Source organism: Acipenser ruthenus, chromosome 21 (assembly GCF_902713425.1).
Source record: "Acipenser ruthenus chromosome 21, fAciRut3.2 maternal haplotype, whole genome shotgun sequence".
Classification (NCBI taxonomy): Eukaryota; Metazoa; Chordata; class Actinopteri; order Acipenseriformes; family Acipenseridae; genus Acipenser; species Acipenser ruthenus.
The window spans coordinates 4,283,185-4,296,301 of record NC_081209.1 but is presented as its reverse complement, the minus strand read 5'-3'; the positions used below and the strand labels follow the sequence as shown (position 1 = coordinate 4,296,301).

General features: G+C 43.9%; 1 protein-coding gene across 3 annotated transcripts in view; it reads right to left on the bottom strand.

Annotated features, from left to right (window-relative positions):
- Positions 1-13,117, bottom strand: part of LOC117428268 (coronin-1C) — a 37,046-nt gene that overhangs the window by 11,842 nt on the left and 12,087 nt on the right. For all 3 annotated transcript variants that reach the window (XM_058994416.1, XM_058994417.1, XM_058994418.1), the window contains exon 2: positions 8,325-8,524. In XM_058994416.1, coding sequence (XP_058850399.1) covers positions 8,325-8,524 — 200 coding nt within the window. The remainder of the gene's footprint in view (positions 1-8,324; positions 8,525-13,117) is intronic.

Below are 13,117 nucleotides of genomic sequence, written 5' to 3'. Positions count from 1 at the left end.
GTAGCACTCCCCACACCCTACCGTGCCATTGTCCCTCACGCAATCGTCTTCATTTAGGGAAAAAAAAAGAAAGGAGTTGCTAGTGTCTCTGAACGCCTAGCCCATCCCCCAGCTTTTGCCCCAAGCAGTTTGGAAAGGCGGTTGTGTTTTAAGGCAGTTCAGCTTCAAGGCCTATTCAGCGCAATTCCATTATGCAAATGAAGTGGCTAGGATCCAGTAGCGATGCCCCAGATATCAAACTGCAGCCTGTGCAGTGCCCATTCCACCTGCTGGGAGTAACTGCAGCCTGTGCAGTGCCCATTCCCCGTGCTGGGAGTAACTGCAGCCTGTGCAGTGCCCATTCCCCGTGCTGGGAGTAACTGCAGCCTGTGCAGTGCCCACTCCCCCTGCTGGGAGTGGGGTCACATTTGAAAGGAGGAAGTGTAAAAGACCTTGGAGGAAGTCTGGAGTAAACAGGATACCAGCTAATCTCCTTGACCGAATGTACAGAAAACCTTCAAAATGTTGCTCTTTATATTTGAAGGATTTTGTTTCAGCAGTTACTTTTCATGTATTCAAATTAGGGCTGTGTGGCAGGTCTGGCCATATATACAATACACAAAAAAATAAAAAACTCAAGTAGGATTTAAATACTACAATATTTATTGGACAAGGAAATTCTCAATTGAGCAGGATAAAAAGAAGCTCATGTTTGCTGTTTCTTTCTGAGGTTTCAAAAGGAGGGATAACCACAGCATCAATGCACATTTTGAAAGAGTTAGACGGTGGGTTGCTATTTCTTTTCATTGCTCTGCGATTAATGGTCTTTTTTTCCCCCAAAAGGGCAGAGCATGCCTGGAAGACACGACTAACATTTCCATTACCAGACCAACACAGACAGACTACAGGAGGGTAAATCAAGTGGACTATTAGCGCTCAGCCCCAGATGGTCATAAACTTCACTGTGTTATGCTGGAAATAACAAGCAATAATACAGACACATTTACCATTCACTCATGGCCATGATAATTAGCCATTAGTCAACCTCTCAGCTGTGCAAGGCATCCAGAACGAATGCTGAAGAGCCGGAGACACACAATGTCATTCCTGCTGGGGATACAGCTGTGTGATCAACCCCAGGGTCAGGCCCTAAAGGCAGGGTTCAATACGTGTTTGCTTAGTATTTTATGGCACAGGGACAAGAGCCGCAGCAGAGTATAAAGAACTCCACGGCACAGAACACAAATGTTAAAAGCATTTTTTTACACCCAGACCTGTCCTGAAGCATCCCAGCAGAATTGCAGCTTACTTTCAAGAAAGAAGAAAAAAAAAAAAAAAACACTCAATCTGGGAGTTAATCCGTCACACAGCCTCCCTGCTGGGGAGGTTAAAAGCTCTCGAACCACAAATGCAGAAGACCCCCGGCTCTTTTGTATTACGGTTAAGACACTTGCTTGCCGTGTGTGGGGAATCGCTGGTTCTCTTCCAGCCTGTGGCCTGTTACATTGGTGCTCTGATCTCAAATTTTCTGCTGCCGATCGCTGGGTGGGGGGGGGGGGGTGAAGGTTGAGGCTTAAAACCACCAAGTCAGGCGAGTCCAGCTCTTTCACACAGTGATTAAGAGGATGGCGGGGGGGGGGGGGGGGGGGGTCGCCGGTTCGCCCCCCAACATCTGCTCTGCTACACTTGGTTTGATTCAATCTTTTGTTGCTGGGAAGCCTCACAGGTAAGGGGCTATGAGGCCTCTTCCCCATTGCTACCCAGCAAGCTTGTAGGAACACAATCACGGTGTGTAACAAAGCACTGATCGACGGGATTCAGTTTGAGAGGCACGCCGTACCAGTCTGGTGAAAGCGCTGATCGACAGGGATTCAGTTACACTGGCACACTGTACCAGTCTTGTGAAAGCACTGATCGACAGGGATTCAGTTTGAGAGGCACACTGTACCAGTCTTGTGAAAGCACTGATCGACAGGGATTCAGTTACACTGGCACACTGTACCAGTCTTGTGAAAGCACTGATCGACAGGGATTCAGTTTGAGAGGCACACTGTACCAGTCTTGTGAAAGCGCTGATCGACAGGGATTCAGTTACACTGGCACACTGTACCAGTCTTGTGAAGCTTCCTGGCAGACGTCAGATGATGCATGACTTCTTAAAGAGGTCACAGGAGAATCTAATGAAGCAGATTTAAAGGAAACAAAAAAGAAAACCTTGTACTACAGAAGAATCTGGCAAGCTTAACACCCTGCCAGGCCACCAGGCTTCTGCAGATCTGTGAGCAAATTGTTCCACAAACCACACTGTGTGCGATTATGTTCTGGCACAGGAAAGCGAGAGAGAGTGTGAAAGCATTGGCTCAACCCTTCCTAGAACTATTAAGTGCTGTCTGTTTGCATTCAGCATCTGCAGTTCAGTTCCATGGTTGGAAATTAGAAGATTCCCGCCAGGCTTGGAAAGACTATCATTTATAGCGCTGTTCTCCAATTGGGGAATTCAATGAGAATGACGAGAGAGAGAAAAAAACAGCCACAAGCATACAGTATATTACCTATAACGTATACAACAGTGTCCGCCATATGCCTCAGGCACCAAAACTTTATTGGATTCTCCGTGGTGTCAATGTTACTGATAGACACTGGCAGGACCAACGTCTCCAGGGGCATTGAGGAGAGCAAATTAAGTTGAACACAATCCATCCACTTCTACCTTGCAACATGCTGCAATCTGTTAGAGGTCTAAAGAGCCATCATTAAAAATTCACGACCAGGCACCTGGATGAACACAACACACATCTGTGCACCTGTATAGGAGACCGCAGCTATTCTGCGGGGAAAACAAATCATTAGTTAACACTCAATTCTAAAAAAGCAGAATACACTACAAAACAAAAGATTAAAATAAAAGCCAGCGCTTACAATCTCAGGATAAAAGCACGTACTACAAAATTCACAAAAAACATCGAATACAACTGTCAAATCACTGTGATGAACAGCTAGTAATACAACTGTAGGCAGGGGGAGATATCTGCACTACCTGTGGTGCTGCACATTAGACATTAGAGCAATGCCGGGGGAGCACCAGCTGTTTAATTGCACTGCACCCTCCCAGACACTGCAATACATTCACTTTCCACTGGGTCTTTCCTGCACCTGATCTCACAGCTGGGTGAGGCTGCAGCATGTGGAAATCTCCTGGGTCAGAGTACAGTTTAGGACAGTAGCAGAGCTGGGATTCATGCCAGGTTCCCAGCCCTCTTCTGAAACTACAGAAGCAGGACACACCACTTCCATTTGATGAATAAGAACATCCAAGGCACACATTAGCACCATGGAGTGGCTCATGCTTGAATATACAGTAGCATCCATTTCAATTAAAGTAATGACATTACATTCCACTCGGATCTGCACACAGCTCTCTGGGAAAAGCGCACTTCCCTGAGAACACTAAATGTTTTTAGGTGCATCAATAAGCTTCCAAACCCAGCCACAGCTGAAGTGCTAGCCAGCTAACTGAAAACGACATTATTTTTGGACCTGGAGCATGAAACACATTAAAAGAGGCATTTGATCTGGTTTGTGCGTCAACACGCTGAATAAACATTAAAAAAGGCAAAAAAATTATTAAAAATAAAACTGCATGAATTGTTTTGAACCAAATCCCAGAAAAACTGACAAAAGACATCTGTCTTATTGTAGCAGCAGCAGTAAAAATATACAAAGCGAGATTCTGCTTGGAGGGGCATAACCTTAAATGTTTTGGTGCGAAGCTCACTTCTCCAACCTTGAAAATTCCAAGAAAAGAAACTAGAAAAACTACTAAAGTATCAGGTTCAGGAGGCAGCGTGCCATCTGTACTACAGCAGCCAAGCGCTCACTTGAAATGGCTTTAAAAACAGCTATCCATCACGGCAGGGCTATCGCCACGCAACCCAAGTCCAAGTGCTTCATATTTGCACAATTAAAACTGCAAAATTCTATCCCTGCCCGCTTCAGTTAAGCAGACCACAGTCGGAAAAGCTAATTTTACACAAGGGAATTAGATCGCCTATATACCTGTATCTATGTTAATATATCTTCAAATCTCTAACCAGCTATATTCTAGCACAGCAGCAGATCCTAGGCTTGCTGAAACTGTTCCACACAGCAAAGCCCAGAGGATTGAGGAAGATCAGGATGCCCGGTCACCACGTGAGCTCCTGGTAACAATACCATAAACGGTAATGGAAAATTCCACTTCCTCAATCTTTGTGCCCGCCTCGTGGCAAAAGGGAACACAGGGCATGGTCAATTCAGCAGCAGCTACAGGCAGCCTTCCTCCTCGCTATGCAACTTGCTTTTGTTGTTGGGCCAAAAAAGAGAGAGAATCTCTCCAACCAGTTTCAGCAAAGTGTAAAAGTATGCCAGCTAAAAAGTAAAGGAAGTAAGTGTGTTCAGACAAAACAGGACACAGTACTACAGCGCATGGCACAGGAGCACTCAACTTCATCCTTCTAGATCTGCAACTTCCTATTCTAGGCTTGAACTTGATCTACACTCTTCAGAATGCAAGAAATTCTCATCTCGATTGCACCACAACATAAAGTATCACAGCAGTGAGAGGACTGGGATTAGACAGGTCAGCACCATCTCCAGTGTTATGCAATGCTCACACCACCAATACACAATACAGGTTTCTGTGGCACCTGAGGGGAGGAGAGTTCATGAAGGTTCTTATGCAGTGGAAACAGTACGTTCCAGTTTAGCATGTATGTGCAGATGAAGGATCGGTCTATTCAAACATCAGCTCCTTTGTATTATTCATTTGAGAAAAAAAGGTCCTAATGTGCATGGAGGCACAAAGCTTCTCAACAGCCTCGCATGTCATTTTAAAATGTGTCCAATTATAATAAAAAAAAATAATGCAATTCTATTTCACGGCTGACAATGTGCTGTTCAAATGAAACCTTGTAAAGCCAGGAGAAGGGAAGCATGCATATCTAACACTTAATTCAATAGGGTGTAAAAACAAAATGCATGCATGTTCTGTAGAGGTTAGAATCCAGCATCTACAATGAGGATTTAACACTGGACTCTTTGAAATGCTGCTTTTTACACTTTCCTCCTTGTGCAGTATCCACACCTCCCAGAATCCACTGGGCCCCGGCCCTGCTCACAGCCAATGGCGGCGCAGGGAGGAAACTGCTCTGGAAAGCTGACAGGCGAGAGCTCTGAATGGCCATATATGGTAAAATCTGCTGTCAGCAGGGCTCTCCAGTGTAGCAGCAGGCCACTTGAATACAGATTGGGGAGAATCAAGCAGCACTCAGGGAGGGGACACAATAGAGACACAGCAGCATGTCTTAGGGGCTGGGGGTTGTATAGTTAGGCATCTGCCAACATTTAAAATCCCCAGGCAGGAGCCGAAGTGTGGGCTCCTGCTCCGAGAACAAATCCAATTTTAATTAATTATCTTCATAATAGCAACAAAAAGCAGAATAGGAGATCAGTACTGTATGCAAAAGCAAATCTGATCTGCCTTCAGGAAAGAAATAAATAAACAAAACTCACGAACACACACGTCATCCACCAAAGCATTCAGTGTTTCTAATGCAGCTCAGTACAGTGGGTACAATAATGGGCAGCTTTAATAATAATAAAAAACAGCTGACCTGTTCACACATTGTGTGGTTGGTTTCCATTGAAACGCACACAACCACTGCAGTCTGAACAGGATTACTGGAACCACAGTCTGCAATGCATTCTGCACCACACATACCCTCCCCCCCCCCCACCCCCACCCCCACCCCCACCCCCATATGTGACAAATGAGTCAGAATGCAGCAAACGGAGGCACCCGACACAATACACGATTATACACAGGCACCTGATGCCCGTTTCTTATTCCGTTTCCCTGTTGGATTACAAGGAGCCTTTACAATACAGCCTTGACTCATACCGATTGTGACATGCTCCTTCTACACCCCAAATCAAGAGACCAGACCAGATGAGACAGCCGCCTCACTCACTAATAACACACCACTGTGTGGAACCAGCGACAGAACATGGCAATTTTAAAAGGCAGAACAAAGGGTTCTGCTGAATGCGACGTGGCACGGCTGGTCAGCAGGTCTTGCAACACAATGCCCAATTCCTCTTTTCTGTGCAACACTCTGTACACAGAGTGCATTTCGAGCAACACAGCTGGAGCTTTTTTTTTTTTAATTTAAAACACAATGTTACTTTTGCAAATTCCTACAAACAAAACCTGTACTGGTAACCCAAACACTCATCCCAAAATACAACAAGCTCGCTGCAGGGAAGCCCAACAAAAGGCTCGACATTCTGGCTTAAGAACAAAAGGCATGTGTAATAAGGCAGCTACAAGCTGCTCTTGCTAGAGGTTAGGGGCCAGAAGGCTCAGATGTGACACTAACAGAAGGTGCTGGAGGTACAGTAAATAACAGAACAGGACTCTGGGACAGAACAATGTCACAAAAACACAGACGAGTTCCGAGCATCCAAGAACACATTTAAAAAAAGGAACACAAATGAATGCCCTGCTCTGAGGAGAGGGAGGCTGCACTGAAAACGTACAGCACTACAACAGACCTATTCTTCCCCTTTCTGAACCTGCTCTGCTATACTAATTAAAATGTCTTTCACATGGAGGAAGGAATACTACAAGTCCCTAATGTGCATTATCTTCAGCTTCCAGATGCTTACTCAAATAATGCGCTTGTGAGGTCATCTGACCCAACCAGCAGCTCACATTATCTACAGCCCATAGGCAGAGGAGAGGCAGGAAAGCAATACAAAAAGGAGGGAACCAAACAGCAAAAAGCATGTATGCAGTGCAACTTACAATCTACGACAGGCATCATTTAGATTCTACTGTAGACTGGGAAGAAATGCAAACAGCTATCGGCAGCATGGACAGTAAGGAATTGTTACTGTGGCTGTATTTGGACAGCAGTATATTGCACCAGTGGAAATATTATTCATTAGTCAAGTTGCACCCTAGCACAGGAAGTTTATTCTAACAGCCTAACAATACAACTAAAGCAATACACAAAAAGTATGTGTCTTATTATCCATCATTGTGTTCAAGGACATACCAGCTGTACAAAAAACAATGAGCAAACAGCACCCTAATGCAAGACTTTACACTGCCTCTAGATTAGATCCCTTTAATTGACACATGATTCAGAACCGACTATCTTCACTCTGTCACCTCCCCTCCAAAGCATTCCAGGAATCTCTATTCTGTGGAAGACATTTTAATAACCTATGAAAATATGTAACTGTTATTAAAAAGACAAATCAAGAGAGATGTTTAAATCATCTCTCTCGTGAGTGTTTTGTTTTGTTGCTGCAGATGACCCACGACACGCAGGTTAAAGGCAAATTGTATCTCATTGTGTTTTATTTCCAGTTTACATGCTGTATTAAATTAGTAAGATTTAGATACACATGCTAAAACCTTCTGTGACAAGACTCATTACCAGAGACGTACTGTCATGGGAGCAGGGATTAGGGGCAGCGATGTCACACGATCCAAAAAACTGACAGCAACGCAGGTCAAAAAATACAAAACGGGAATTTGAATTCTAAATAAGGATGCTGTCATTTTGTCCTGGCAGTTTCACTATATTTACTTTATATATAAACAAACGCACACTTTGGGAAGCAAGTGGCTAAATATATTGTTAATCCTTTAATGGGTTTTTTTTTTTGTACACACAGTAAACTAAATAGGGCAGTCCGTTTCCTGTAGCATTACACATTTCTGTTAAGGAAATCCCACAGTTAAGGCTCCCCTTGAAAAGATTTGCTGCCTTTCGTATGCAACAAGCGATTATGCAGGGTTCATTACAGTGTTCACAAGGGACATTATCCACATTTACAGTCACTGGCTAAAGCCAATAGGACTTTAAAACTTAGTAGGATTCAAATAAGAGAAATAGTAAACTTAGTTAATCTGACTTTATGCATACCCTTAATGACAACATTTATATTAGAAATCAAGTTTTTTTTTGTTTGTTTTTTCCCCCTCAGATCCAACAGCTACCCATGTGGTCAAACTACACAGCAGATGGGAGGAAACTAATACAGCCTGAGCAGCGATTCGAGTCTCGCCAGCTTATGATTGAGTCCTTTCAGAGGAGCAATCTCAGCAATAAACAAACAAAGCATGCAGCCCTGTTTAAAGTAGAGGCTTTGGCTTGGCCGTGTTCAAAACGTGCCCAAGGCCACGCAAGCAGCTGTAGATCAGGAACGAGGCATTTGATTCAGTGCAATTCAGTGTGGTGGCAGTGAGCTGGGAGTGAGAATGGTGCTGTACTGTATAAAGAGCCCGTGCTTACCTTGTGCAAAGGGAGCACCAAGAAGGCGCCGCCGCCACTGGCCTCAATGATTATGGCAACGAATTTGGGGTTGACTGCGCAGAAGGAGCTGTCCCAGGTGACCCGCGAGACCCGGATGTCATCGTAACACTGGTCGTTCTTCACCGCCTGGCCAAAGACATGACGGAATTTGCTCTGTCGCACAACTCGCCTGAACATATCTGCAGGGGAGAGACAGGGGTGAGACACAGCACTAATCTAGAAGCAACATTTGAATAACTGTAAGGGCAAGTAAAACAGAGGGAAAACAGGCTAGTGCAGCCTGCATGCAGACAGTACAATACCCCTTTCTTGAATCAATATGCAGTATTTATAGAGAGTTGGAATTTGACAGGAAGAGAATGCCTGGATGCTTTCATTTGGGATGCTTAAAGCAGTGCATGACCTGAAATGAGTTATACGGGTACTGTAGTACTACAGCTTACTATTATTTAGTCACCTAGCAGACGCTTTTATCCAAAAGCAACTTACAGATACTATAATAAGTTACATATTTATGCATCACAACTGCTGCTGCAGAGTCGCTTCCAATAGGACCTCGGTTTAACGTCTTATTCGAAGGATGGAGCACAAGGAGGTTTAGTGACTTGCTCAGGGTCACACACAGTGAGACCGTGGCTGGGATTGAACCTGGAACCTCCTGGTAACAAGCCCCTTTCTTTAACCACTGGACCAGGGGACGGCCACAAGCTGCTTAATTAGTTCTCAGTTCTTTTCATTCACTCAGAGAAAATAGCTTATTAAACAGACTAGGATTCATATGGTGCAGTGCATTATTAAGTAGTTTGCGAAAGAGCTAGCTACAGGAATTAAGTGAGAGGAATTGTACATGTACAATATGGCCCCATTATACACGGTTCAAACACCACCAGAATAGGATTTTATCTTAATGTACGCCCACATAAAAAAGCAATGAGGTGCAGCTTCTCAGTTCAATGTAAAAATGTACAGCCCATTTAATACGCAACCACTTCGTGAAATTGAAAGCAACCTTTTAGGAAGTGAAGAATTATTTCCAATATTGCATCGGCTTTTTTTCCCTGCTTTTAAAAAAAAAAGTTTGGTCACATCCCTACTAGAATAAACACACTTAAAAAAAAAAGTTATTTAAAGTTTGCTGCCGCGGCACCGCCTCATAAAACAATTTTTGACTTTCAGCTTCAACAGGGGGAGGCACTGGCTTAGTCAGTTTGGGCAGGCCTGCTTTGCAAACCATATTTCATGAGCAAATACTGTACACACAGAGACACATGCAAATCGAGCACAGGACAGACCGGGACAACAAAGCAAGGATTTCAACTAGGAATGTCAGTTTAGCAGGAATCATGGATGGGACAAATATTAACAAACATTCTAAAAACCTTATTTAAAGGGACGTGCAGAACATATTTTCAGTCCAGCGCGCAACTGCCCCTGAAGATCAGCATGAAACAACAAAATAGCTGAAGATTCTCGTACATTGTGTTCAACAGTCTGGCGGAATGACGGGCCATTGGGCAAACACCGTGAAAACACCAGACAAGTTTAAAACTACATGAATGAAACTTTAAAACACAAAGCGCCGTCGCTCTTGTAAAGCAGAGGCGTATTTGTTTATGGATTGCATGATCTGCTCACCTCAAACCAGGGCACAGTTAAAATAAATATATAAATAAATATCTTTAGTCCTGGCTAGACTTTACTGGGGGTGGGGGGGTTGCAGTCAGTTTACGCTGCAGGAAACATATCCTGCAGAGGGAGACCGGACAGGAAAGCCCTGGAAATGAGCAGAGAATCTTTCTCTGGCATATGTGGTGACTGATTCCCTTCCCAGTCACTCAGCTAAAACTAATGGCTTCCAGCGGGAGAGAAGAAGCGACCGGGACAAGGTTCATTCATTCAGCCAGAGCGAGCCACCTAGCAGGAGGACTAGAAGTGCTGTTTATCTGGGAGTCTTATCTGGAGCTATCTGTTTAAGCCATGCTGCTTTCCTGTCTTACAGAACAGTACCCCTGCAGACTAAAGGTTTTCTAACAGACTCTCTGGCTCCAGCACAGTTGTGAACTGTAACAATTACAGAATCTGGAGGTCACCCAAATAAAATACCCATTCCTCTACTGGAGGCCAGTGTGGTGCAAAACAGACTGAAATACTGTAGACCCGTTTCCTCATTCTGATCTCCACAGCCTGGAATCTGCTCAAAGTGAGTCAGTTCATAGCGTGCATTATAAATGGCAATAAATAGATGCGTGTAGCATTTATCGTAGTTTACCAATAACAATTTGCTGCTTTTTATCACAGTGTGTCATATCTTGTGCATGGCAGGATCATAAAACCAGAATACTTTTTTGTACCAGGAAACCAAAATGTCCAATTTAGGATTAGCCTTCATTTTTACTGCCATTACTCAGGAAGTTCAAAGCTCACGTCAATGGTAATTACACCTGTTCAATTGCCCTCTGGAAAGTTGTGCAAAGGGGTGGTACTGCAAAGACTATTAAGCATATTCCCCAGAATACCCCTCCCAATGCCTCACGTGGGTAGCTAGGCAGGTAAGTACTGTAGGTTGGCTTCCTTTTCCAGGCTGCATAGCAATCGTCACAGAAGCGAGAATGACGTTAAATCTCACTGCCAGTTTTACGAGGAGAGCCGGGTAACACTTCACAAGATGTTTGGCATCTATCAGAATATTTACAGTAGTGAAGACATTTTAAAAAGCACACAAAAACAGTGAAGACTAAAATCACAAAGGAAACTGGTTTCTCCAGTTCTGTACAGTATGAAAGGTATTGAGCCAGCTGGACTATAGCATGCTTACAGAGAAGCCATGACCAACATTCATGTCTTTGAAACTGAGGTTCTTTGCTAGGGGGCAAGTCAAACAAGAGAATGGTTAAAAAGGACTTTCCCTTGAAGTAACACAATAATTAGGGCTTTAGCTACAAAAAGACAGAACTGTGGGATGTGGGGAGGGAACTGCCCATTAAAACCAACAGATAACACTACAGTTCCATGTTGTAACGTACGTACAAATGCAGCTATTTAAAACCTGCTAAACATGCTATGAGAACACTTACATCCAGAACCAGGGCTGGATTTCTAGGAGAGTGGACTCCTTAAATGGAAATGTAACAGGAAAATGTTAAAGAAAATAAAACAAAACACTGCTGTTTCCAGGGAAACCCAATTAATCCAACCCCTGAATTACCACTCAGCAGCAGAGTCAGTATACCGACGGTATCTTAGAACGGATCAGCACAGAAGAAATGCAACAACTTACAGTTAATGTGTCGCAAATCTCACCGGGAAAGAGACATCTCTCAATCATGATGACACTACTGCGCATCCCCATTCTTTTCCATGTACTGCAGGTTTGCATTCACAACAAAGATCAGCTAATGCTTCACAGCACTGTACGGATTTGTTATCGGGGGAGAGAACAGTTAGTGCTCTTTGAGAATGAATCAAGTGAAACACTTCAGCCCAAAAGTAGCAGAACTAGGGGCAGAGTTAAGCAGATTAAAGTGAACTACATTACCACAACATGTTTAAAAGCATCAGGTCTACCTGCTTTCACTTCAAAAAAAGAAAGAAAAAAACAGAGAGACATCTTTAACAAATAGAGGGCACATTAAAAAGATGCCACATCAAACATCTTCCACAATACTGCTAGCATGGAAAATCACCCACAGCCGGCCCACAGATGTCTGGTTTACTGCGGGGCACTTCTGCAAATGCTATAAAAAGAAAAGTAGCTGGGACAGTTTGCCCAACGCTAGACGCCATGTCAGAAACGGTCTCCCTTTTAGCCGACACACTATCACTTCTCTGGAAGGGTTTGCAGACTGTGTGAGTGTACAGCTCCGAGATCCACGTTACACACAGTACGATTAGCAGGCTCCACATTCTGATCGGGGAGTGCACCAGTACCCACCCCCTTTAAAACCCAGGAACTTGCATCAGAGTAAATCACCAGCAGGAGCAGCCACGCGTCACAGCCTGGATAAAGCACACAGATTGCTCCTGGTTGAGACGGCCGTAATTAATATCACTGGGGGATTAGCGGGATATCGAAGGAATCAGAGCATGACTTAGCTGAGGGGGTGAAAGTGACAGTAAGCTCAATCATTAGAAAACAAAAGGCAAAAGACTCTTAAGCATCCAAATTATTTGACAGAAGATTTAAAAAATTGAAATTAGATTACGAGAATGTGTAGCGCAGAGGGGACCAGGACAATATAATTACGATTGCTAGGAGCTTCATTGAAGACAGTCTTGGCACACAAACATTTCAGCAACTCATTGAAGAGCTTCCATCAAAGCTTGTACCAAGTATTTTACAGCTGGATGGGACCAAGGAGGTCGGGTCAAACTTGCTTGGATCTGGCGACAAGCTGGATCGTTCCTTTATTTAAAAAAAAAAGGGAAAGGTGGTTCACTTGACTCCAAGCCCACCAAAACAGAGAACTACATGTGTAGGCAATGTGCTCCAGACTCGAAGTCTTTTGAAGTTAACAATGCAGACGTGCGCAACACCAGGAAGCCTACTAATGATGTGCACAGAACGCAGCTTCTGAAGACCGTACGAGGCGAACCCATAAATCAACAATTCACATACTGCTGGTCGTGCTTGCAGTACAAAGGGTTTCTGCCGAGAGCTGCCCCATGATCCTCTTTCACTTCACCTCAAATGAGAATGCCTTGATTTAGTGTGTTTACATCAGTCTGCTGGATCAGGAAGCAGATGGTGTTTTCAGACTGATTTTACTAGAAAC